General features: G+C 39.6%; 1 protein-coding gene across 15 annotated transcripts in view; it reads right to left on the bottom strand.

The window, feature by feature from the left end:
* The window catches only part of LIMCH1 (LIM and calponin homology domains 1), a 349028-nt gene that overhangs the window by 97757 nt on the left and 223863 nt on the right, over positions 1–27408 (bottom strand). For all 15 annotated transcript variants that reach the window (XM_025385019.1, XM_025385005.1, XM_025385009.1 and 12 more), the window contains one exon: positions 3792–3898. Coding sequence is in view for 12 of the 15 variants with exons in the window: in XM_025385005.1 (XP_025240790.1) it covers positions 3792–3898 (107 nt within the window). In the remaining 3 variants the exon portion in view is untranslated. The remainder of the gene's footprint in view (positions 1–3791; positions 3899–27408) is intronic.

The raw sequence follows: 27408 nt of genomic DNA, 5'->3' as shown, positions 1-27408 counted from the left end.
TTTTTGAGACTGAGCCTCGCTCTGTCACCAGGCTGGAGTATAGTAGTGCGATCTCGGCTCACTGCAACCTATACCTCCCGGGTTCAAGTGATTCTCCTGCCTCAGCCTCCCAAATAGTTGGGACTACAGGCACGCACCACCACGCCTAGCTAATTTTTGTATTTTTAGTAGAAATGGGGTTTCACCATGTTGGCCAGGATGGTCTCCATCTCCTGACCTCGTGATCTGCCCGCCTTGGCCTCCCAATCTGCTAGGGTTTTTTTAATTTAAGAAAGAAACCAGATTTTTAAAAATCTATAAAAGATTTGAAACTTTTATGGAAAACAAATTAAGAATAGGGAACATAGAGCTTTTTCTGCATTGATGATAAAAGTTCATTGAGACTGTAACCCAGTGCTAAAAATTGTGCTTGGTACACAGAAGCTCACAAAATATTTGTTGAATGACTCCCACCTATTTTGTGGAAATATTTCCAAATTTTGACAGAGACACTCGGGAGCAATCCAGAGCCTGTGTACGTTTTCATCCAGTTGCTTTGATTCCCTGGAATGATACTTGCTGTGTGCCTGTCTAGATTATACTTTCATTTCCCATCAAGATTGTCTGGCATCCATTACAGGTAGAGTTCACTAAATTACACATGCAGTAATCACTTGCAGGCTTTTCCTTTTTTTTTTTTTTTTTTTTTCTAAAGAAACAAAAAAAAAAAAAAAAAAAAAACCACACACAAGAAAAACTGCCTATCATGAAAGCTAAACGAAAGAGTATTTTCTAAAACACAACTTCCAGAAAACCATCCAAAGTTCCTCTGTAGGATCTATCCCTATACCTTACTGCTTCCGCTAGTAATTGGTGGCAATGGGGTGCTCCTCTCTGTGTCTACGGATGTGCTGCTCAACTCTCAGAGGGACAACAGAGAAATATAGCAGTTCTACTTTAACTACCTTAGTTTACAAAATCTGCATATGTTACAAGCATTCCCTGTACAGTGCCAAATTAAACCAGCATCACCTATCAAAAATACATGAAATCCAATAGTTTATTCCATACTCTATTCCTTACTAAAACTATAAACAACTTTCTAAGTACTGTAAGTGAATTTATAGAATCATTTTAAGCTAAAATTCTTTATGTTCTTTGAAATACTCATACAGTAAAATGTTTTTTCTCTATAATGATTCTGAGCTCAACATCCCACCCCGCTTGTGGACTGCCACGCCCACCACACACGTCCTTACACATTATCCTTCAACCGCACCAGTTACTTTTCTTTCTTTTAAACATGAAGCTTGTCGTTCTTCCTCTTCCCCAGCCTTTGTACCTGCTCTTTCTCTGTCCTGAATGCCCTACAGATCTTCCCACAGCCTGTTCTTCCTTCCCATGTGTGTCTCAGCCCTCAGTTATTGCTCAGTTGAAATGCCAGCACTTCAGAGAAGCCACCCTCAGCCACCTCTGGACTGGCCACTGTCTTTTGCTTATTACTCCATTTTATTTTCTTCTCAGCACTTATCACTTCCTGCAATGATCTTCTTTGTTTACTTCTTTGCTTCTCGTTTCTTGACACTGGACTGTAAACTCCACATGAGCAGAAGACCTTGGCTATCTGAGTTCATTCTATTTCTCCAGTGATGAAAAGTATCTAACACATAGAAGCTGCTCAGCAAACATTTGTTGAATGAATGAATGAAAAATGCCAGGGTCATGGGGGAATGTGATGGCAAAGTATTGCCTAAAGAAAATAAGAGTAGTCAAGTGAAGGAAACATTAAAAAGAAAATGAAGAGAAGACATACAAAAGGAGAGATAGATGGAAAGAAAGACAGGATTAAAAAGGGAGAGAATGCAGAAGGAAGAAAAGGAGACAGAAAAAAAAGAAGGAGAAATGGACAGGAAAACAAAAAGATGGTACAGTAACTAAGAAGGGACTGTATCCATGTATCATTTGCCTAAGTGACATTTTCCCCTTTAGGTTTCTTTCCACACCTTGATTTAAAGTTTCTTTCTTTACAAGTTGGTTGTTCCATCTTCCCATATCTGCACTGAGCAAGCTGTACCTAGAATCATACCAGATGGAATATTCTGTCCAGTTTCCATTTTTAGATGAATACATGGGGCCTGCTGAAGAAGGGAGCTTAACTAGGGCTTCAGATCTAGTGAGCAGCAGACCTAGGGCTAGATCCTCATTTTCCTGATGCCCAGTTTTTTGTAGATAAGCAATAGAGGTGATACGAGTTCTGAATTTTTAAAACCAATCAGGTTCAGAATTCTGGTTTAGTAACATATTGATTTAAAGTGGCTCTAAAAAAAAAAAATGAATGCAGCAGCAGACACTTTCAAAGTGACCTTTCCTTCACCCTCCAAGCAATGTGTGTGTGACTAATTATTACCTATGAAGCTGCACAGTTACTATAGTTTCTGGTCACTTGCCACCCAGGTGAAACTATGAATGGGAGATGAGGCAGAACCTAAAACAATTTCCGAAAGTGAACAATGGTTTATAGAGGATAGATTTAAGTACAATAATAAATGGGGCATGTGATGACCAAGATGAGGTTTAGTGTGGTTTCCATATTCAAATATCCTAAATTTTACTCTGTTATTTTTTCGCTTAGCTAAAATTTTTCCCAGAGAAGTTTTAAAGAATGGCACATTGACAACAGAAAAGTAATTTTAGATAATAGATCACCACTGATTCCCCCATATTCCCAGTCATGAATCATAAAATCCAATATAAAATCCAAATTTTATTTTATCCAGTAGTCACTTTTTTCCTATTTTTCCTCATCCTTTTTAAAAAATAAAAAAATCTAGCAAATAGTATAAAATCAAATAGTATAAAAAATCAAGCAAATAGTATAAAACCAAATAGCATAAAAATCAAGCAAATAGTATAAATCGAATAGTATAAAAATCAAGCAAATAGTATAAAATCAAGCAAATAGTATATAATTAACAGCTCTGAATTTTGGCTTCTCTCCCTTTTCTGTTCTTTCATGATAAAATGACTCCAAAAACAATCAAAAGAAGAAAAGTTACTAATTCACAGACCCCATCTATGAAACTATGTTTATTATTCAGGCATATCCATGTCAAACACTGTTTGGCTAAAGTGGAAAATGTTTTATATGAAATCAGCAGGATCTAAAGAACTTCTAAACTACAGGAAAGTTATCTCTGCCATCTCATACCCTGGTCACAAGCTATTTCTTTACACGAAGTACATTGCTGTCTCTTTTATTGTGACACTCTGCTCCAAGACTTATTTGGCCCAAACAGGGCTCACTAAGTAGATATAGTCAAAGTGCCAATGATCCATCTTCAAAGAACTTGATCACTGACACATATGAGAAGACAGTTACAATTGTAAATGAAGAAGTGAGTTCTCCAAAATCTAATGCCTTCCTTGCATAGCAGAGTTCAGATCTGTTTACCTTCCAAGAGCCTATTCAAATGCTCAATTGGCGCCAATAAAAGTTTCTGTCTAACACACTGATTCTGTGCCTATTTGTTTCTTGCCTCTCTGTTAAGCTTTATTTAACATTTTTCTCCTTCTCTTCAAAATTCAAACTCTATATGCAAGATTTTTGCATTCAAAAAAATTATGATTAGAATGAAAGCTATGCACAGAGGGAAAGCCAGTGTGAGTTGTTTCGAAAGTTGATTTTTACCTTCACATTTTTATTTTATTAAGCATAACCAATTCTCTGTCTCTTAGAACTTACAACATCATCACAAAATTGCAAATCAAACTATAAAGGAGTCTCCCTTAAATATAAATCATGCTTTACTTACTTGACTGTTACTCTGTTGGATGTATCCTGGAGGTCACTTGGGTCAAAAAGTTGAGATTCTTTAAGGCCAAGCTCTTTACAACCTCTCAAGAATAAGATAATATTGTCCTAGAAGGAAAAAAAAGAAATCCAAGTCTATATTATCTTAGATTATCTTTATGAACCAGCCCCTCCCAAGTTGCTGTAGGGATACTGGTCACTAAGGCAGCTATGGTCAGGTCTAAATCATAGCTTGCATAACAAATCATACTTTGTTAGGAAATGCCAGATAAACAGACACTTCAAACCTCCAAACCCACAGCCATGCCAGATTCATTTTTCCCTTTAGCTTGACACATTTGTATAAAACTACAAGTAAAATGCCATTAAAAGGAAAACTTAGGCCAGGTGCAGTGGCTCACGCCTGTAATCCCAGCACTTTGGGAGGCTGAGGCGGGTGGATCCATGAGGTCAGGAGATCGAGACCATCCTGGCTAACATGGTGAAACCCCGTCTCTACCAAACATACAAAAATTAGCTGGGCGTGGTGGCAGGGCCTGTAGTCCCAGCTACTCGGGAGGCTGAGACAGGAGAATGGCATGAACCCGGGAGGAAGAGCTTGCAGTGAGCCGAGATCGCGCCACTGCACTCCAGCCTGGGCAACAGAGCGAGACTCTGTCTCAAAACAAAAACAAAAACAAACAAACAACAACAAAAAAAAAAAACAAGAAAAGGAAAACTTAACATTGTTAGGGGGAACTGTACTCAAAAACAGGTATTCCTTATTGCTTCTTTGTCCCTGTCTTGTTGTATATACATCTTTATGGGTTTTTGACTAGTAATACCTTTATGGGTGTTGACTAGGAATACCTCTTTGTGGATTATAAACTGGGTTAAATGCAAGAAAAAAAATGTAGACTTAATTGAAATGAGAAAAAAAGGACAGGGAAAGCTTTTAAAAGACTAATGCAAAAGACTGTCAAAAGAAAGTGAAATTTTCTCTAGCAGATACAAATTTACTCTGAATTGGCAGGCACCATTGACAATTAAGGAGGGGTCAGTCTCCATCTATTTTAAGTCATTAAGTACAAACAAATGGTTCTGAAAGGGACTGCAAATTGTGGGTCATCCTTTTGGAACTCCAGGATATTAGTCAAGAGGTTTATCAGTTACAAGTCTCTAACTGTCCTCTTCCTAAAAGACTTTTGAAGGTGGTAACTGACCCCGTCGGTTAGTGAAAACTACAGGGTAGGGAATGTTGGCTCCAGAAGCCAGACTGATGTGAATCCATCTGAATGCTGTGAGAAAGATGCTACAAAAATCTGAAATGATGGTGATTACAGAATCATATATTCACCCACGTGCAATTCAACTGAGTGAACAGAAAAGATATTTCCCAGTTACCCAGTTTGTAGTCCGGATTCTAAGATAACCCCCAAGAGTCCTGCCCACAATGTACACACCTCTTCTTGAGTGCAAGTGAAGTCTGTGAATATGATGGGCTATCACTCTGTGATATATCACTAGCAAGTTGACTTGGAGTTAATCAAAAGAAAGATTATCTGATTGGGCCTGACCTAATCAGGGAATCTCTTAGAAGAAGGTGAGGTCAGAATTCATGCCGGCCATGAATTCTACAGCTGCAAGGGGATGAATTATGTTAATAACCACATGAGCTTGGAAGAAGCTTGGAAGATGTTCAGATAGGATCTCAGCCCGCACTAATACTTTGATTTCAGTCCTGTGGGACCCTGAGCTAAAAACCCAGTTACACCATATCCAGACTTCTGACATTCAGAAAATGAGAGATAACCAAAGGGGAAACACATTAGGTTTATGCAGTAATAAAAAATTAATACATCCAGGTTCAAAATAACAACAGCAATAAGTTGCTAACCTTTCCATCGCCCTTATTATTCACCATGCATTATTCCAAGAACTTTACATATATTCACGCATTTAATTCGTGTACAACTTTATGAACAATTTTGACAGATGAGTGATCTAAGGCACAGAACAATTTATCAAACTGTCCAAGATCACACAGCCCCCAAAGGATGGAGGTCCAAAACAACATGTCTTATGTGAAGAATTCAAGCATAAAAATCTGAGGCCAGCACCAAAGGAAGATGAGGCTATGCAGGTAGAGGCTGATCATATAGGCCTCGAAGGCCATGGAAGGCAAGTTGCAGAATGTCACAGGGGGCTGTATCTGAGAAGTGAAAGCCTAGATCTATGGTGGAAGGAGATTGTTGCAGGTGGGGTTGGTGGGAGGTAGATGGTATGCAGAAAATATTCAAAGGAACAAGATGGGAGACAGGGAGACCAATGAGGAGTTACTACAACCTTATTTTCCCCCAATGAGGGTGCCTTCATCCCAGGATGTTTTCTTTTTGGGTAAAGCCTCGGTCTTTTTCAGCAGGCAAGAGATGCCATCGTTCACAAGAACTCTCAGAGGCTGACAGTGAGCTAGCTGCTCAGATCAAGTCTGAAGTCACCTATACCCTCACCAGTGTCTCCTTCAGTCACTTTCCACATTTTTAAATTATCAAATGTAAGAGTTCCCTCCCATCCCCTGAGTTTTACAGTTTTCTACTTTCTCTGGCATATATGCTTCATTGATCGACCCTGTCCTAGGTAGAAAAGAAAAGGAAAGAAGGCAAGGAATGAAAAAAGTGGTGATACAGAGTCCTTTCTAACAGACCCAAATTTTCTAGTTGTGCATTGATCATTCTGTTACTTAATTTAAATACAACATCTTTCTTTTCAAAATACTTATTTTGTCCCAATATTTCAGTTACTTGAAATAAACTGTTTTCCACCTTTTTTTCTAGTTAACTGTGTTATCACAAGACATATCAATGTATTACTGATTTTAGCTATGCCAACCACGCCAGTCTTACTTGCTTCCACACTTGTCTTTACTCAGTACTCAGACTTCCAATTTGGGTCACATCATTTTCCAGAGACAGCAAAATCTTCTCCCTGGAATTTTGCTTTTCTTATTGCCAGTGGAATAAGTACATGTGGATGTTCACTTGGTATGCTTACATGTAAATGATTGGTTAGAAAAAGAAGAAGGAATAAAAGTCACCTACTTTGTTATTATTGGAATATTTATGAGCACATATGGAGATAAAAAGTTAGTACAATAAACTATTGCTAAAAAGTGGAAAAATATTTTGTCAATATGAGAATCAAAAGTTTGCCAGTGAATTTCTTTTTCTTTCTTTCTTTCTTTTCTTTTGAGATGGAGTCCGACTGTGTCACCCAGGCTGGAGTGTAGTATGCAATCTCGGCTCACTTCAGCCTCCACCTCCTAGGTTCAAGTGATTCTCCTGCCTCAGCCTCCTGAGTAGCTGGGACCACAGGCATGAACCACCATGCCTGGCTAATTTCTGTATTTTTAGTAGAGATGAAGTTTCACCATGTTGGCTAGGCTGGTCTCGAGCTCAAGTGATCTGCCCACCTTGGCCCTGCAAAGTGCTGGGATTATAGGCATGAGTCACCATGCGCAGTTGGCGAATTCTTTTTTAAAAGGCTTTAAAAAATTTACTCATTATTGTTAAGAAAATAGGTTAAAGATAGGTGAAGGCTTCAGATATCAGACCATTATGGTAAATATAATTCACCATATATATTCACCAATGGGGCACTTATTAATATAAACTAAACGTTTGTAGCTTACACTCTTCAAGCATTTGCCATCTATCTACCTGGTCTGTTCTGAGGATGTATATGGATTATTTCGTTTATTTTCAAAACAGCCATACACAGCAGTCACTGTTATTGTCTCCATTTTCTAGAGGAGTAGTTGAGGCACAGAGAGGTTATACACCATACCAGTCACCCTGCTACTAAATCCAACTCCCAATTAACTCCACACAGGTGGGGGGCGGGGGGAAAAGTTTCCCCAGATGTTAAAAATCTAAGTCTGAAAAGTGCCAATTCTTTTTCCCACCTCTCCAAGTTTCCAGGTGCCTTATTCTGAATTCAGCCTTCCTGAAATTTCCATTTTAGCTTTTTTCTTCTTGTCTCTTCTCTTTCTCTATGATGTTCTTCTTCCTCCTTGCCGCCCACCAGCAAACAAACACACATAAATATGCACTCTCTTAACTTACTTGGCTCTGTGACTCTCAAATTCTCCACTGACCCTAGCCTTGAACAATCTTGAGGATACCACATTCAAAAACATATGCACCTCTCACGTACAATTCTACCATTCAGGAACAGTAAACAAACCCTTTAACTACCCAATGAGGCAACTCCAAACCAAAGAGTGACTAGTACAGAGCCAGGTGAGTCTTCCCTTGAGAGTGCAAGTATCCACTGATTGGTCTTTAAGCTCTGAGTGCTTTCTGCCCAGAGGAAAGCAAAGGAAGTGTTGACACTCTCTGGGAATCATTTGACATCACAATAAAGGACAAGACCTGTGACCAGCATATAGTCCCCTAAGAGGTGCATGACTGTGACCCCCACAGATTCTCAACAGGGTGCTCCTCCTATGTGCATTGCAGACGCACAGACCCGCCCTTGAACACCATGCTATGTTCAGCACGCAGCCTGCAAACACAAAAGCTTTGTGCTGCCAGCCAGCCCAAACAATTTGGGCTAGAAGATTTAAATAACTGCAGGTCTGTTTCCAGCTTCTTGCTACAACCTAATGATGCTGGAGGGGAGCCAGGCCCTAGGCAGAAGAAAAGCCAGAAGGAAGAGCCACCCAGCCAAGAGCTAGCAAGGACAGCCACTGGAGCAAGCGAGAAGGGCTGTGCCTTCAATTACATAAAATGCATCCTGTGAATTCTCATCTGCCTTGCTGTTCACACTGAGATTTTTCCACATTTACAATTTCCAGCAAAGCCCACATCTTAGTGTGTTAACTTTGGAAGCCAAACACTAAAAGTGTCTCTATCCCAAGGGAAAAGAAGTACAAGACACTGCTTTACTATAATGGCTATATATTTAGCTCTTACTATCATGGAGCTAACAAACCCATACATCTTTGCAAGAAGTTTTTAAAGCACTCTTCAAAAAAAGTCAATGTCATGTAAAACAAAAATTGGCGATCAAAGCCATCATGACCAAATGCAATGCATGATCTTTGATTAGACCCCAGATCCCAGAGGAAAAACTAAGTGAGGGTGTAAAAGTCAAATTTAAATATGAACTGCACATTGGATGATATTGTTGAATGAATGTTAATTTTTTAGGTGTGATTATGATTTTGCATTTATATGAGAGACTGCCTTTATTTTTAAGCATCCATATGAATTATTTAGGGGTGAATTATCATAATGTCAGTAACATAATGTTCAAATGGTTCAAAAAAAAAGTATGCATGTGTATATATGTTCACACGTGTGGGGGAAGGGAGACAGAGAGAGAGGTTGCGACTATGTCTGCCTGTCTGTGAAGACAGAGATAAAGCAAATAGTAAAATAGTAACAAGCAGTGAATCTAGATCAAGGATCAGTCAACTTTTTTAATAAAGGGTCGGATAGTAAATCTTCTAGGCCTTGTGGGCCACATGGTGGTCTCTGTTAAAATAATTCAACACTGTTGTTGTAACCAGATCATATGTAAACAAACGTGTGTGTCTGTATTCTAACAAATTTTATTTACCAAGGCAGGCATTGGGTGGATTTGGCCCATAGGCCGTAGCTGGCTGACCCTGTATTCAGTTATTCACCATACCTTTCTTCGAATTTTTCTGTACGTTTGAGATTTTTCCCAAAAAAGTTTGTGAGAAAAGGTTCTTGAATTTCTAAAAGATAAATTCGACTAGGTAGGATTGTGACTTCATTAGTAAAAATCTATTCCACAAAATTCAAGGAAAAATGGTTGTCACCTCTGAGATGACCACCGCAAAGTCATGAGGTAAATCCTCAGGTGCTACTGATGGAAAGTCACCATTTCTGGCTAATTGGCAAGTAGTGCATGAGTCTCAATTCAACAGACAGACATAACATAAAGTTCCTCAAAGAGTCTATTTTGTACTAGACTAATATTAATATATGGATTTATACCACTGTTTATGTAACTTCCATACATTAAACCCTCCTTGTTCATGGGCCAGTGGTTTCTCATTTCATTGATTTGTGGGCTTGCCCTGTGTATAAAAACATTCCCCAAGGGCTATGGTAAGACCTGAGCTTGCTACCTTCCCAGGGCCTCTTACTCTAAAGACATCCTTGCAACTCACTCCCTTTCCTTTCTCACTCCAAAGGCAAGGTGAGGGTATAGCCCAGGATGGTCTCTACCCCAGAGTATAGCAAAGTTCCTGACATGTACCAAGTGCTCACTAAATACTCAAATAAACTCAGTTCAATGTGCTATGTACTCTTCTAGGTATCTGTAACAATGAATAAAGCAGAATTCCTTAGTCTTCACAATCCATCAAATAACTGGAATTGGTCAAGATACGCATAAATAGAGTTATGACATCAAATTAGAAAACAGAAGCAAGAGAAGAACAAATGTATCAAGGAACAGGGCACAAATAGCTTTTCCAGTTAGAAGCTTTTCCAGTAAGAAGCCTTGTCTGCTTCTTAGCTACGTGTCCTTGGGCATAGATCCTAACCTTTCTGATCCTCATATCCTCAGATTCCTAACTCGTAAGGTGGGGGATGCTATCGACCTGTAGGGATGTCATAATTAAAGAAAACATGCATTAAGAACACAGCTCAGTGTCTGGCACCTTCTGGGCACTCACTGTGTGGAAGTTTTTATTAAGACATTCTTGTTCACTCAGGCACGAAAGGACCATGGAAGATGCGATGATGAAAAACAGTTTATCCATCTATGAAAAACAGGCACACTGTGTAGGTATAGCACTTGCCAGTTACATAGGAGATGGCAAAGAAAAAAAAAGACAGTTGCTGCTATTGTTACTCAGTTGTTATTAACCACCAGCTTGGCAGTTTTATACAAACAGCCTCAAATTTAGGGGCAGGCTACATACCAAAAGTCATTTGTAAGGTAGCTGCTTATAAGCCATCATTTGTAATTATCCCACAGATATAAATCCTTGCATGGTGGTTCTAAGTTCAGACCAGAAAAGCCTACTTCATCCAAAGTACACATGAAGAAGAGTAGGAATTACATGATGGAACCTAAAAGCTGGGCAGAACACTTCAGTGGGAAAACATATTCAGAGATGCCAGGTGCACGTCTCCTCTGACAACAGTTGGATCAAGGATCCCAACAGCTACAGAAGAGGTTTCCTCAGCCCATGGCAGTGCTATCAGAGGGAGAAGGAGCAGGAGGAGGGGGCCTCATCCAGGCCCTTCTTCCTCTTTTCTTCCGAAGGCAAGCAAGAAGCTCCTTGCTACCTTTCTCTTTCTTCAGTTGTCATTTCCATCTGAAAAAAGGTTTCTCTCTTGCTTTCTGGCTCTGGGGCAGACACCCTGCATTTGGTAGTTCTCTATGGAAACCAGACAGGGAATGAGAAGCTCCCTTCTGTGCCCAACCTTCTTGGCTTTATTTCTTTTACCCCGTTAGGGAAAGATCAACATGATCATGGATTTGGGTTCACAGAAAATGAAGGGAGTGCTCATCTGGGTTTCAAATGAATCCAGACACCTTTACTGCCAGATATTTAAAATGCAATATATGCATAAAGCATCCATATAATTCTCAGTTTCTATAAATGAAAAGACTAGGTGGAAAATATTAAAATGTAAACTAGAATTACCTCTTTTGAAGTTCTCATTTTTATATATTTTCTACAAGAAATATTTGCCCTAAAAATCTTAATAAGGCCCAGGTGCAGTGGGTCACACTTGTATTGCCAGTGCTTTGAGAGGCAGAAGCAGGAGGATCCCTTGAGGCCAGAAGTTCAAGACCAGCCTGGGCAATAGAGCAAGACTCTCTCTATAAAATGTTTTTTAAAAAATTAGCTGGGCATGCTGGAGCATGCCTGTAGTCCCAGCTGCTCAGGAGGCTGGGGTGGGAGGATCACCTGAGCCCAGGAGGTAGAGGCTGCAGTGAGCTATGATCGCACCACTGCACTTCAGCCTAGGTAACAAAGCAAGACCTTGTCAAGCAAGCAAGCAGGCAAGCAAGCAAGAGAATGAGAAAAGAAAGAAGAAATTTTAATAAGGACTAGCATACCTCAGAAAGACTTTCAGATTTGCAAGTCTGTCACAGAAGACCCAGATCTTGTTAGGAAATCCACAACCAACAATAATGTTACTTTTCTATTCTACCTATAAGACTTGTTTTTCTTTTAAACATGGTTTTGGTTAGGTTTTCTACATTTGAAGCAAACTCCCTTTAACAGAAATGCAATTAAGAAACTCAGAACTTAAGGAATACATCACCAAAATATCTCTAGGAACTTACCCCGTAATTAATAGAATTTGGGGATTTCCTGTACCTGCCATGTGTTCACAGTTGCTGCCTCAGCCTGTATGGGTAACAGTCACACTCCAGTGACTGGCTGATGTCCAACAACAATCAGCACTTGCCAGACTTTCAATGCATTTTTATTTGCCAGGAGCACTTAATGAGGATACCAGCTCTTCCACTGAGAGAAAAGAGCTACTCATTCTGCCTGGGGGAATTCTAGGGAGGTTTGACCCAGAAGGTGGCAGCTGGGTGGCTGCTTGAAGCAGAAGAAAACATTTTATGGATGGGAAATGAGCAGAAGCGCAGTGGATCACAGAAGAGAAAAGGGGAGGTGGGAGGGGAAGAGAACTATGAAAGGTGAGACAGAGGAGGGCTGTGAGTGTCCTGCTAAAGATCTGGGCTGTTCTTTGGGCAGTGGGGAAGCCAGACCAGTTCATGAGAACAGGAGTCCTGGGATCCTAGCTTTGTTTTGGGAAAAGATGTCAGGTGCAGTGGGAGAGAGCCAATGAGTGGAGGAGAGGGTCCATTTAAGATCCCAGGCCTGGCGTGGCCTGGTAGTTTGTGCCTGCAATTTCAGCACTTTAGGAGGCAGGCAGATCACTTGAGCCCAGAAGTTCGAGACCAGCCTGGGCAATGTGGCGAAACCTTATCTCCACAAAAATTTAAAAAATCAGATGGGACTGGTGGTGCATACCTGTAGTCCCAACTACTCAAGAGGCTGAGGTGGAAGGACGGCTTGAACCTGGGAGGCAGAAGTTGAAGTGAGCCGTGATTGGGCCACTACACTCCAGCCTTGGCAATAGAGCGAGACCCTGTCTCAAAAACAAAACAAAACAATTAATTAATTAACTAATTTTAAAAGATTTCAGGGAGAGCTAAACCAGAGGGGGCAGATATGAACACCTCTCTTTGGATTGGCCATTGAGTGGATGTGGGGATAGAGGACAAGGGGAAAGATGGGGTTTCAGGTAATGCCATGGTTTTTAGCCATTGAGATCGTCCTAAGGAACAGGAGCAAGAGGAGATCTGTGAGGAAGGGAAATAAATTGGGAGCACTCTATATTTAGAGAGCCACAGCTCATCAGGGACTTATATTTGGGTTTGGAGTAGAGAAGCAAGGCCCCTATAGAATATGTAGGTTTGGGAATCACCAACCCAGGAACACAGGAGAAGCCAAGGGAAAGCAGGATATTTCCTGGGAGAGGTCAGACATGGGACGAGCAAGGCTAACCCAGAGACATCATCCACATGTAAAGGACAGTTAGAGGAGGATGAGTTCATCATGCCTGAAGAGGAGCAAACACAAGGAGGAGGAGAACCAGGGAAGACAGTGCCAGGGAAGCCAGCCCAGAGCACTGTTTCAGGAAGTACTGTGTGTCTGGAGTCAAATGTCACACCACCACACTGAGGATCCCAGCTCTGCCCCCTAACCCTTCTCTGTCCCAGGTTTCTCTTCTAAAAGCCTATGTCCTTATGAGTCCTATAGAACCTGTTACCCACAACATTTCTGATCACATCTCCGAGGCTCCCCTACCTACCACCCCCGATGCGGCTTCAACCAGGCACCTGCTCACGGGTCCTCAGACATGCCAGGTGAGCTCCTGCCAGGGCCTTTGCAGGGCTCTCTCGCTCTCTTTTAACCTAGATATCACCTAGAACAACAATAACTGGGGCATAAGAAGTAAATGCTCCTCCTCTTTGACCTTAGTCCCTCTTCTTCTAGGATTCTCATTCTTTCTCTGCTATAACACCTGCTCTTTCATTTCCAGACTTTGCTCTTTTCTCTCAGTCCATTTCTCTCTCCCCTTGTTGCCTTATTTCCTTCGTGATCCAGTCTAGGCCACTGCCTGGAGCTTCAGCATCCCCACCTCTTTGTCATTCTATAAGAGAACAAGGACTAGGAGGAGGAAATAACACAGATGGAACAGTTAGCCTGGGACAGTGAGCCTTGGCATCGAAACCAGCCATCTCTTGCCTCCACTGGAAGAAGGATCAGCTGTGTGTCTATATGGAGGGACATCAGCAGGGATAACACTCCCGGCCCCTCCCTCCTCCTTTCCTAAGTTGGTTTGGGAGAAGAAATGGGACATTCCTGCTCAGCCATTTGCATTTCCTGAGACAAGCTCTTGGTCTCTGCCGTGTGGTAAGGGGCCTCTCTCTGGGGAGGCCTGTGGTTGCCCAGCTGTGCCAGAAATGAGTGGATACATTCATTTAATTCAGGATTGAGGATTAGCAAACCCACTTTGTTGAAGCGCTAAACTCATGTTCTCCAGTTTGTTCCATGAGAAGTCAAGATGATACTGTGATCTTTGTCTGATTCCCATGTTTATGTCTCAGCTGGAAGAGGAAGAGAGGAATATTATTTATCACCCTAAGTCTCTAATGCTTGACTCGCAGTGCTACTGGACATAATGCTGCCATGATTGGGCCTGGAACTGCCACAAATTTATGAGCTCCCACATCAGTAGGCTCCTGGATCCACTTGTTAATCCTTCCAGGCGTTCTTGGTCAGCCCCCTCTTCCAATCTTGGAAGAAGTGTGAACAAGCCTCCTCTACTTCCTTCCACCTCTCTGCCATGCCTTCACCTTCTTCTCGCTCACAGATGTCATTAGCCCTCAAGAGTTAAATCCCCTTCACTTCACCCATCCCATATTCTATATCTAAAAATGATTTTTTAAAAAGAATATAAAGTTGGATATTTTACGGTATTTTGAAATAATCTGTTACTGTTTTTTCAACAATGGGAGCAAAGTGTGAGTCTGGGTTAGAATGATGATGAGTCAGCACTTAGGCTATGTTAACTTTAACTTTTAAAGCTTACTCAAAGCTATCAACGGCATACTTGCTGTTTGAAAGGTAGTATATTAAGTGTTTTGAGCAGGAAGGGGTCATGATAAGAGACTCTTATTTGCAAGTGAGAGAAATCCAGACGTAAATAGGCATATATTGGATTACAGAGTCCAGTATGACCCAGCAGGGCACAGGGTGGGGATGCAGCTGACTCACTGAAACAGCTGGAAACCAAGGCCTCAGGTACTGGGGACCTGGACTTACTTCATCTCTTGTCTGCCCACTCTAAATGTTGGCTTATTGGCTCTTGCTGTTCATGAGTTTCTTCCACATGAACCTCTAGTTCCCAAGTGTCACACATGAAGGCTGGCACCCCCCCAGAGGACTGACTCTCTTCTCACTTGCGGTTTGAAAAACATCCCAGGAAAAGACCCATATTGACCTGTCTAGGGTCAAGTTCCCTCCAATAGTAGCTAATGAAAGAGGATAGAAAAGACTGTGAATCCTTGGTCAGGGAGGAATAGAGAAGGAATCGTTTCCAAAAGAAGGAAAATGAGACTCCCTAGGGCAGACAAAACTATCAATACTGGCTGCACTCACAAAAGTGGATCAGATGTGGATTTTTCTTTCAGAGTTTTAGAGTAGAATGTGAATTACTACTATCATTTTTAGCATACAAAGTGATCAAATTTGGTTTTGCTTTAAAGATATTCTTTTGGAACTATGCACTAAGCTGTAATGCTGCTTCCATTTGCTGAAGTTAACAGTCCTGATGTCAAAGAGGACCAACTACAAAATGAAGTGAGCATACATTACTTAATTAACTCTGCTTGGAAGAGCTTTGGAAGCACAATTCCTTGCCAGCATAGCATATATTAGTTATTTTTTCCTCATAGGACAGTTAGGGAAATAGAGTGCCCAACCCCAAAGACTCTGTTGGCTTTTGCACCCTGATTTTATCTCTATCTGGATTCCAGACTCATGACCATCCAAACAGCAGCTGTATCGCCTCTCAAGGACTTGACATTCAAGCTCACTTGAGGGGCAATACCACAGTGCAGCCTATCAGGAAAACTGTCTGGATTCCAAGGAATCTATCCCTCCAAAAAATTACTGAACTATTCCCCAGGCTACTTAAACTAACCTTAAAACCCAACATATGCATTAGTATATTATATGGCCAGATTGTTTTCCAACATAATTCACTAGTTGCATTTTGGGAATTGAATGAAAAATATCTTCACTTATTTTAGAATAAAACTGCTTTAACTATCTATCATATGCCATTAAACAGTTCCCATATATTTGACATGTAAAATATGACTTGAGAGCAGTGATAAACTGTGGTCTGTGGATTGCTATGGGTTTGGTACTGGTCCATGATGAAATAACTGCAGAATTGAAAGTAAGCATTTAGGCCAGGCACAGTGCTCATGCCTATAATCCTAGCACTTTGGGAGGCCAAAGCAGGTGGATCACTTGAGCCCAGGGGTTTGAGAGCAGTGCGGGCAACATGATGCTATCTCATCTCTACAAAAAAATACAAAAATTAGCCAGGCATGGTGACATGTGCCTATAGTCCCAGCTACTTGGGAGACTGAGGTGGGAGGATTGATGGAGCCCAGGAGGTTGAGGATGTAGTGAGCTGAGATCATGCCACTGCACTCTAGCCTAGGCGACAGAGTGAGACCCTGTGTCAAAAAGGGAAGGAGAGGGGAGGGGAGAGGAGGGGAGAGGAGGGGAGAGGAGGGGAGGGGAGAGGAGGGGAGGGGAGGGTAGTGGAGGGAAAGGAAGGGGAGTGGAGGGGAGGGGAGGGAAAGGAAGGGAAAGGAGAAGAGAAGAGAAAAGAGAAGAGAAGCTAAGCAAAGCATTTAAAAACTTTTATAACAATTTGGTGTTCTACTCACATCCAACTGTGTGATCAATGAACTCATTTCATTGAACAAGGAGTATACCATTTTGGATTGTCTCCAACCCACATGAGTCATATATTGTGCTGAACTGTGTAATCAATGGTAGTAGAATCACGTATCAGTCTGAGTTGGGTTGGAAGTTAACAACAATAACAAAAGGCAAATCAAACACAATGAGATATCGCTTCACACTCATTAGAATGGCTATTTTTAAAAAGACAGAAAATATCAAGTGTTGATGAGAATATAGAGAAACTAGAACCACTGTGCATTGCTGCTGAGAATGTAAAATGGTGTAACTGCTATGGAAAACAGTTTGATGTTTCCTCAAAAAGTTAAACATGGGATTACAATATAATCCAGCAATCCCACTTTTAGGTATATGCCCAAAATAACTGAAAGCGGAGACTCAAATAGACACTCGCACACTAAAGTTTATAACGGCCAAAATGTGGAAACAACCCAAATGTTCATCAGCAGATGAACAGATAAACAAAATGTGGTCTATACATACAATGGAATAGTATTTAGCCTTATAAAGGGATGACATTCTGACATATGCTACAGTGTAAATAAATCTGGAAGACATTATGCTAAGTGAAATAAGCCAGACACAAAAGGACAGATACTGCAGGATTCCACTTATACATGAGGTACTTAGAGTAGTCAAATTCATACAGACAGAAGGTAAAATAAAGGTTACCAGGGTCTCAGGTAAGGGTAGGGGATAATGGGTAGTTGTTGTTTAATGAGTAAAAAGTTTTAGTTTGTGATGATGAAAAAGTTCTCAAAATAGTGCTATAGACCGAATGTTTGTGCCCATCAATGTGACGGTATTTGGAAGTGGAGTGTTAGGAAGTGATTAAGTCACGAGGGTGAGCCCTCACAAATGGGATTACTGATCTTTTAAAAGAGACCCCAGAGAGCATCCTTGCCCTTTCCACCATGGAAGGACATAGAAAGAACATGGTCATCTATGAACCAGGAAACAGGTCCTCACCAGATGCCAAATCTGCCAGTGCCTTGACCTTGGACTTCCCAGCCTCCAGAACTGTGAGAAATAAAGTCCTGTTGTTTATAAGCCATTATAATCTATTTTGTTATAGCAGCCTGAACAAAGACAAATGGATACAGGTGACGATTGCATAACACTGTGAATATAACTTACTAAGCTGTACACCTAAAAATGGTTAAAATGGTAAATTTTGTTAGGTATAAAAAATGCAAACAAACAAAAAAACAAAAAACCAGCAATAAACACATCACAGAGTCCTAGAGGATATGTCCCAGGAGATTCTGGATCAAATAAAGTTTGGAAAATGCTGCATAAAATATTCCCCACTTGGAGTTCATAATGTTTAGACTAACAGTTCTGAGAAATTCTTACTAAGAGACTCTTAGTTTTAACTCAGCTTTTCCTAAACTTATTGGACTTCAGAATCCCTTTTTCCATCATACACCTTTTAATAGCTCATAAAGCACAGTTTAAGAAATGCTGAGCCAGATGAACTACTGAAACACAGTTTATATTTTCACACCATATTCAAATAGGAGTCAAATAGTCATCACACTTTGGCTGTGGCTCATCATCTAAAACTGTCAACTTTCAATCCATTCCTACACTGGCAATGCCAACCCCCAAGACACGTGAGACAAATAGGAGTCAAACATCAAGGTCTGATTAATCTCTGCATACTTCAATATTTGCAACAAAGGATATATTCCACACTTGTCTCTATAGAGCTGCAGGTTAAGACAATGATTTACTAGTTAGGGGTGACCCCAGGAACAAAGTATTTCATAGTCCAGGTCAGACATGTGGATGACATTAGGAAAAGAAACAGGCATATAGAGGTCAAATGAGTGTGAGAGCAAAGAGCCATGTGATGAGATCTAAACACCATTACCCCTATCATATTTACAGGTCACAACATTCCTACTGAGAAGGCTAAAAAGTCAGCCAGAAAGGAAACACCACAAAATAAAAAATAAAAAAAAAAAAAACCTGAAGTAATTTCGGTATTTGGAAAGTTCAGCTGGAGAAAAGTCCACCTGAAATATTCTGCTGATATTAAAATGTGTATGAAAAGGGAGAAGAGATACATAGGGTATGAATTCAAAGCAAAAACAACAACAACAAACAAACAAACAAACAAAAAAACAGAGAGAGAGAAATCGGGTGGAAATATCACCACCACTCCTTTTATGTTTTCAAGTTTATCAGGTGTTTAACCTAAGTTGGGGCTGCCTTTACTATTCCAATTTTTGTCCATGTAATTCAAAAAAGGTGTGGAGAAAAGCCTGTCTTCATATAACTCTAGTTTCTCAATGTTGTAATCATGCACAAGTGGAAACCACATTTCATCTTCAAGGAATGTTGAAAAAAAAAAGTATATTCAAAATAACAAATTTTCCATGGATACTGACTTCCTCTTTCCAACTTAGTGTTTGACCTAATTTATACAGTAAATCTAATGGAGGAAGTTATCTCTCCCAAATAGCACCTAGCACATTCTTGGCAACTAAAATGAGTTAACACATTGCATATGCTGTTCCTGTTCACAAAACAAGATATCTGAGAAAAAGGTCACCATGGAGGGGGAAGAGAAGAGAAGGGTGAACATAAAGAATGTTGAGAGCCACCAATGTGACTGCAGAGGACCCTTTCCTAAGCACTCAGGTTTGGGAAGATATAGGTAGGGTTTCCTAAGGACAAGAAGTACTAAGGCTGTATAAGATGTGTGGGGCTTTGCAATTTCTTCCACATTTAGTTCTCACAACCTAGCCCTAAGTATGCCTACCTCACAGACGTAGAGAAAGATGTTTAAAATAAGTTCCATACAGTTATTGTTTGATAGGAACAGAGTTTCAGTTTGAGATGATGAAAAGTTACAAGGGATGGATGGTGGTGATGCTTGCACAGCAATGCAAATGTATTAACAGCATTGAACTGTCCACTTAAAATGATTAAAATGGTAAATTTTGTTATGCACATTTTACCACAATAAAATAAATTTCAGTAATGTCCCAAGAGCACACAACACACCCATGACAAAGCTAACAGGTATGCCAGTCTGATTCAAAAGCCATACGTAGCCTTTCCCTCTAACTTATAAAAATACTGCTGAAGATGATGATAATGATAATTATAAATATCAACATCAGGATCATCATCATTACTGACTTATTGAGTGCATTCCATGTGTCAGACACTGTTCTAAGCAATTTATGTATATTTACATACTAAAGCTTCATGTCAACCCTATGAGGTAGATACTATTATTATTCCCATTTTCCAGATGAGAAAGTGAACTACAGAGACATAATGTAATGTGCTCAAGGGCACACACATAAATGGCTGAACCAACATAAATGGTTGAATCAAATCCAGGCCGTCGGACTCCAGAGCCCCTACCCCTTATCACTACACTGCAGTGCCTCCTGGTCTATAAATTTAGGCATATAGCATATAAAGACATAAACCTCACTAGCCTGAATATGATGCCTAAACCAAGCATGTCAATAGGTTATAAATAATGTTTAGATGGGCTAATAAAAGTGAGTTGCCACCTAGTCTCTCAGGAGGATATTCCAAAGACCTGCTTCAGTACCATCTTCCATCTACTTTTCTGTATGTGCCTATGGATCACTATTCCTTGGCACCACCTGAACCATGGTGGTAGGAACAACATACACATGCAGTTCTAGGTTATAGTTAAAGCCTGTGACTTAGTTTTCCATTATTCCATGAGTTATCATGCAGGAATTCACACTCATGCATGTACCACCTATTTTAGGACTAGCACTATGGCCAGCACACTACACATTTTAAGCAAGTGTTTTTTTAATTCACTTGGAAGAGTTTAAATAACATATTCATTGCAGTATTATTAGCAATAGCCAAAATATGGAAACAACCTACATGTCCTTCAATGGATGAATAGAGAAAGAAAATCTGACATACATATTTACAATGGACTATTAGCCATAAAAAAGAAGGAAATCCTGTTATTTGTGAGAACATGGATGAACTTTGGAGGACATTATGCCAAGTGAAATAAGCCAGACTCAAAGATAAATTCTGTATGATCTCACTTGCGGATTTTTTTTTTTTTTTTTTTTTTTTGAGACGGAGTCTTGCTCTGTTGCCCAGGCTGGAGTGCAGTGGTGTTATCTCAGCTCACCGCAATCTCTGCCTCCTGGGTTCAAATAATTTTCCTGCCTCAGCCTCCTGAGTAGCTGGGACTACAGGCGCATGCCACCACAACCAGCTAATTTTTGTGCTTTTTAGTAGAGACAGGGTTTCACCATGTTGGCCAGGATGGTCTTGATCTCTTGACCTCGTGATCTGCCCGCCTTGGCCTCCCAAAGTGCTGGGATTACAGGTGTGAGCCACCATGCCTGGCCATCACTTGTGGAATTTAAAGTCACTGAACTCACAGAAGCAGAGAGTAGAACTGGGGTGGCAAGAGGCTGTGGGAAATAGGGAGATGTTGGTCAAAAGGGTATAATCAGTAATAAGATGTATACATTCTGATGATATGATGTGCAGGATGGTGACTATAGTTAATAACACTGTATTGTATACTTGAAATTTGTAGGAGAGTAGATCTTAAGTGTTCTCACTGCACTTGCAGTAATGGATGTGTTAATTAGCTCGATTGTGGTAGTCATTTCACAGTGTACACATATCTCAAATCATGATGTTGCACACCTTAAATATATACAAATTTTGTCTGACAACTATCCCTCAATAAAGCTAGAACACAGATACATGATTGACAGATAGATAAATAGATAGATAGATAAATAGATAGACAGATAGACAGACAGACAGACAGACACAGTTTTCCTGTCTTTAAAGGTTAGCTCTGTAACCATCTGGCTCTGGAATCCTTTTGAATGTTAACTCTTTGACTACCTTTCCAGCATCTTCTACAGTAATTGATATAGTCAAGGTTTCTACTTCTGGGATCAATTTTGATCATTTATATTTTGCTGAAAAATCACACTTTTTTGCTGGTTTTCAAACCTCTTACCATGAGTTTGTTTATACAAGTCTCCAAATGATTTTAATTTATCTTCTATTTATTGGTTTGCCATTTATTTTCTTTGCCTTTACTTTGTACTCTTTTGCTATCTTATTTTCCCTTAATTGGGCTTTCAACGGATTTATCTATTTTACTGGTCTTTCCAAAGAACCAGCTTTTGGATTTATTTATGCATTATTCTATCCCTTTACTTTCAGCTTTTATCTTTATTAATTCCTTCTTCCCAGTTTTTTAGGATTATTTTGTTTCTCTTTCTTAAGCTGAGTAATTACTTGTCCTATTTTTTCTTTTTATTCTAAGAGGAATAAAATATTTCCTCTGAGTATAGCTTTTACTGTGCTTAGAAGTTTTGACAATAAAATATTCTTTTTTCTTTCTTCTCTGATAACTTTCACTTCCAATGAAAATGAAAGTGATGTCAATTTTTTTGGTTTTCTTTTTGATTCCAGGGTTATCAGTGAATGTGTTTCATAATTTGCAAGTGGGTAAAAATTTTTTAATTGCCTTCTTGTTATTATTTCTATACCCATTGCATCATGATCAGATAGTGTGACCTGTTAAATATCTCCATTTTCTTTGAGCTTTTGAAGGATTTCTTTGTGGCCAAGTACATGATTCAGGGGAAGGAGTGACAGTAAATGGAACATGGACATTTAACTGTCTATTTTTATATGCTGACTATGATCTTTGAAAATTGATATGAAACACATTCACTTAAGGATTGTTCTATAGGACACCTCACATGATGTGGTGAGAAAACACATGAGATTTGGAATTTTAAAATCCTGTCTCCTCCATGCATAGGCCTGGAACTCAGTTACCTTGTGCGTCAAATGTAAATTGTGCCTGCCTGCCTTACCATGTTACTAGTGAAAATTAAAAGAGCTTGGTGGTGCCCTCCCCGAAGGCTGTGCCTCCCCAAAGTCCCAGTTCACTACTGAAATACTGCCCTTAAAAAGCAGCTCCTCTGCAGCCCTGGTAAGCAACAGAAAAGCCTCCAAATGGAGACTGGGTCTTGTCAGGCACCACAGACCATGAAGTACTGAGAAATGAACACACCACTGCATGTATGTTACACGTGCCAAAAGGATACTAGAGAGAGGCAATCATCCCCTATCATGCGTCTTTTGAAGCAGTTAAGTGTTTCAAATTCCTTAAAACACTGTTTGAGTATACAGTGGGGGAGGAGAGAAAGGACTTAAAGCAATTTTGCTGTTACACTCAGCAGTGTAAAGAATATTTTTGAAACTAAAGACTGATTGAGAAGGACATCAAAAGAGTTTGATTTGTTTGATGTTTAGACACATATACATGACACAGATCACTGTTACATTAACAATGACCGTCTGTGCACCAGATGGACTGTGCAACTATGTCAAGAGATGTCTGACTCAGTGCCATTTGAAAAGCAGATTAAGGTAAAACCATCCTAAAACAAATGATTTCCCCATCTCATGTTTAAGGGTGCAACACGCTATTGTGAGTTAAAATAATCGAGAAAATTGCAATTAACTTTTAAGACATTTCCTGCCTCAGTAAATGCCACTGTGTAAGGATCAGAAGTGGTGACATTATGCCCGATCAATTTCAGTGACTGGGCAAGATTCTTACAGGACAGGAGGTGGTAAACAGCACTGACATTCAGAGGTACAAAGTCAGGTATAACCTAGCAGCTGGCCTGTAGACTTACATAATCATTTTAGACTTGACATTTCTATAATAGCTCTTATTCTGAGCACCTTGACTGGCAAAAAGAAGAAAGCCAAGATATGTGCTACTCCATTCTCAGAACCTTCTTTTAACGTTTTGGTCCCAGTAAAAAAAAAAAAAAAATCACACATTTTTCTTCTGTTAGTTTTATTCATAAGAAATATAAATAGAGCTGGGTGCAGTGGCTCACATTTGTAATCCCAGAACTTTGGGAGGCCAAGGCAGGAGGATCCCTTGAGTCCAGGAGTTTGAGACCAGCCTGGAAAATATAGTGAGACCCTGTCTCTATTTAAAAAAAAATTAAAAACTAGCCAGGTGTGGTTTTGTGTGCCTGTAATCCTAGCTACTGGGTCACTTGAGCCCAGGAGTTCAAGGCTACAGTGAGCTATGACTCCATTGCACTCTAGCCTGGGCAACCAAGTGAGACCCTGTCAAAGGAGAGGAGGGGAGGGGAGAGGAGGGAAAGGGAGAGGGGAAAGAAGAAATACTAATGGTCAATAAATATGTGGGGGGAAACTTGGCCTACTCCCCAAAAAAATTTAATGCAAATTAAAACAACAGCAGAGAAAGAGTTTTACCCATCAAATTGACCAAGATGAATAAGAATGATAAGATCCAGTGTTGGGAAGGTATAAAGAAGTTGACAGTCTCAGATTCAGCTATCAAGGGTGTAAATTCGTTCTATACTATATTTTAGAAGAGTGATTTAGAAATTGATATGGCTTGACTATGTCCCCACCCAAATCTCATCTGGAATTGTAATTTGAATTGTAATCCTCACTTGTCAAGGGAGGGGCCAGGTGAGAGGTGATTGGCTCATAGGGTCAGTCTCCTCTATGCTCTTCTCATGATAATGAGTGAGTTATCACGAGATCTGGTTGTTTGATAAGTGTCTGGTACTTCCCCATTCTCTCTCTCCTGCTACCATGTAAGACGTGCCTTGCTTACTTCACCTTCTGCCATGATTGTAAGTTTCCTGAGGCCTCCTCAGCATGCAGAAGTGTGAGTCAATTAAACCTCCTTATAAATTACCCAGTCATATTTTAAAACCATATACATGAAAATAATTCAGTAAGCATTGTAGGGTCAAAAGCCTTAGGATTTTGCATTTGTTGGATTCAGATACTCTCTTTTGAGGAATCTATCCTAAAGAAATACAAATGGACATTCACATAGATTTTTATGAAAGAATGCCCATTGCAACATTGTTTAAAATGAAAAATTGGAACAACATAAATGTTCAACAACAAGAGATTGCTTAAATAGAATTATGGTATACACTTATGTTGGAAATAATTATGGTATATACTTATGTTGGTATATGCTTACGTTAGGCAATAAAATAATTTGAAGAAGTTTAATCCTGAAGTCCAAATGGTGCCAATATTCAAAAAGATATGTATTAAAAAATCACTTGTGGCCAGGCATGGTAGCTCACACTTGTAATCTCAGTGCTTTGGGAAGCTGAGGCTAGAGAATGGCTTGAGCCCAGGAGTTCAAGACAGCCTGAGCAACATAGGGAGACCCCATCTCTACAAAACATTTAAAAATTAGCCGGGTGTGGTGGCACATACCTGTAGTCTCAGTTATTCGGGAAGCTGAGATAGGAGGATCACTTGGGCCTAAAGGGTTGAGGCTGCAGTGAGTTGTGATCATGCCACTGCACTTCAGCCTGGGTGAGAGAGCAAGACCTTGTCTCCAAAAAAAAAAAAAAGGAAATCACTTGCAACTGAACTATTTGGAATAAGCACTGTGGATGTATAATTTTAAAGTTGTTTTTCTATATAGATACAAAATTTTTCCTCCCTTTCTAACATTGTGGGCTTTCCTAATAGGTAGTTTATTCACATGGTTAAAAAAGTACAGAAACGGGTATACTGTAAAGTTTCCCTCTTAGTTCTGGCCTCCAGCCACCAAGATTCCAAGCCCCAAAACAATTAATATTTTCAGTTTCTTATACATATTTCCAGAAGTATTTGGTGTACAGTCATCCCTTGGTACACGCAGGGAATTGGTTCCAGGACCCCTAAGTATATTAAAATCCATATGTACTCAAGTCCCACAGTGAGCCCTGTGGAACTCACATATAGGAAAAGTCAGCCCTCCATACGTGAGGGCTTAACATCCTGGGAATGCTGTATTTTTTAATCTGCATTTGGTTGCAGAAGCAGAATACCTGGATGCAGTGGGCCTACTGTATACTGAAGAAAATCTGTATATCAATGTATTATCAAGAGTCAATTCAGTTTATGAATCTCCTTATACATATTTCACATCCTCCTCCATATTTTAATATTTTAAAACCCAATGTAGTTACATCTTGCTTTTTTTTAATTAGTCAAAGATAAAGAATGTCATCATTTAAAAAATTATTATATGGTATTCCATAGTAAGACTACACTCAAATTAAGCTAAACACAAAATTTACTGGCCAAATCAAGGTACTTTTGAAAGAGAAGAGCATGCTATTCCGAACTCCTGCAGAACAGACATAAACAAAGACCATCCCCGCCAAACCTGGATGAATGGTCATCCTAACCATAAATGACCACAACTAATTTTACCATTTCTCTGTTAATGGACACTTAGGTTATTTTTAATCACATGTTACCACAAAGATGCTGCAATGAAAACCTCTTTATGCATGTCATTTCACATAAATGGGAGTGCATCTGTAAATTATAATATTTAGAAGAGAAGTTGCTTAGTCAAAGGATATCTGTATTTTTAAAAATGTCTTAGGTATTTCCAGATTGTCCTCCCAAAAGGTTGTCATCATTTTCATTTCTTCTGACATGAGCAAGTGTTGCCTTTATAATAAGATACAACAATAAGTTACTTTTGAAATTTAAAAAAAGTCTGAAAAAAAGGTATATTGAGCAAATTTAAAGCATTCTTGATCATAAACACATAGAAACACAAGACTGGAAATAATTAAAGTTAAATGTATTTGGACAAATAGAAGTTTCAGAAACAAACATAAACCTCACAAGAAATATGCACAAATCAACAGGTTATGCAGAGGGTGAACTAACAAACACTTTGTAAATGTATTGCTTATTAATGTCACTGTGCGTGTACCATCCCCTTTTTACATCTTACACATTCTTCTTTTTGTCCAACTAGGCAAGTTAGTTTTCATTTGAAGTCAATAAATGACAACAAATGGCTGACAGAAGCCTATCTTTTTTCTTCTCAGAGAACAAAGAGTTCCAGAAAGGTTATTCTTCTTAGAGGCAGCTAGTGTAATACCAACTGTGCCCATTACAGCTGATGGACCTGAAACCCCAAGTAGTAGGGGATTCTCCTATAAGATCAACAGGCTGGGAGTATCTGCTAGAATTGTGCCATCTCAACATTGCAAGAAGCAAGTATCTACTACCACCAGGTACATTCCTGCTTTGTGTATTTAAGCTCCAGGAAAAAAAGACACAGCTTCTTTCACATATAAAAAATAAAACCCACACTTGCCAAAATGTGTTTTAAATATCTCATATATTTAGGCTCTAACCTTAAACATCTTCCTACTACTCACAAGACGCTCCTGATAGGAGCTTTATATATATCATATAAATTTATATGCCAAGTAGTTACAAACTAAGTACAGAGTGTTCTCAAACATATGACGGAGATTTCCATGAGCACTTTTTAAAGAATGTCATACCTGCATGATGAAACAGCATTTGAAAATTATTTCCAAAAGAATACATCCCTGAATGAATCCAATTTAAAAAATTCAAACTTGTAAAGGGTTTGTGAAACTATAGCACCATGCTGGCACATAATAAATATTTACTGAATGATTGCATTTGGGGTGAGGCAGAT

This window comes from Theropithecus gelada, chromosome 5, assembly GCF_003255815.1.
Source record: "Theropithecus gelada isolate Dixy chromosome 5, Tgel_1.0, whole genome shotgun sequence".
In the NCBI taxonomy this organism is placed as follows: domain Eukaryota; kingdom Metazoa; phylum Chordata; class Mammalia; order Primates; family Cercopithecidae; genus Theropithecus; species Theropithecus gelada.
This window is presented reverse-complemented; position numbering and strand designations above follow the sequence as displayed.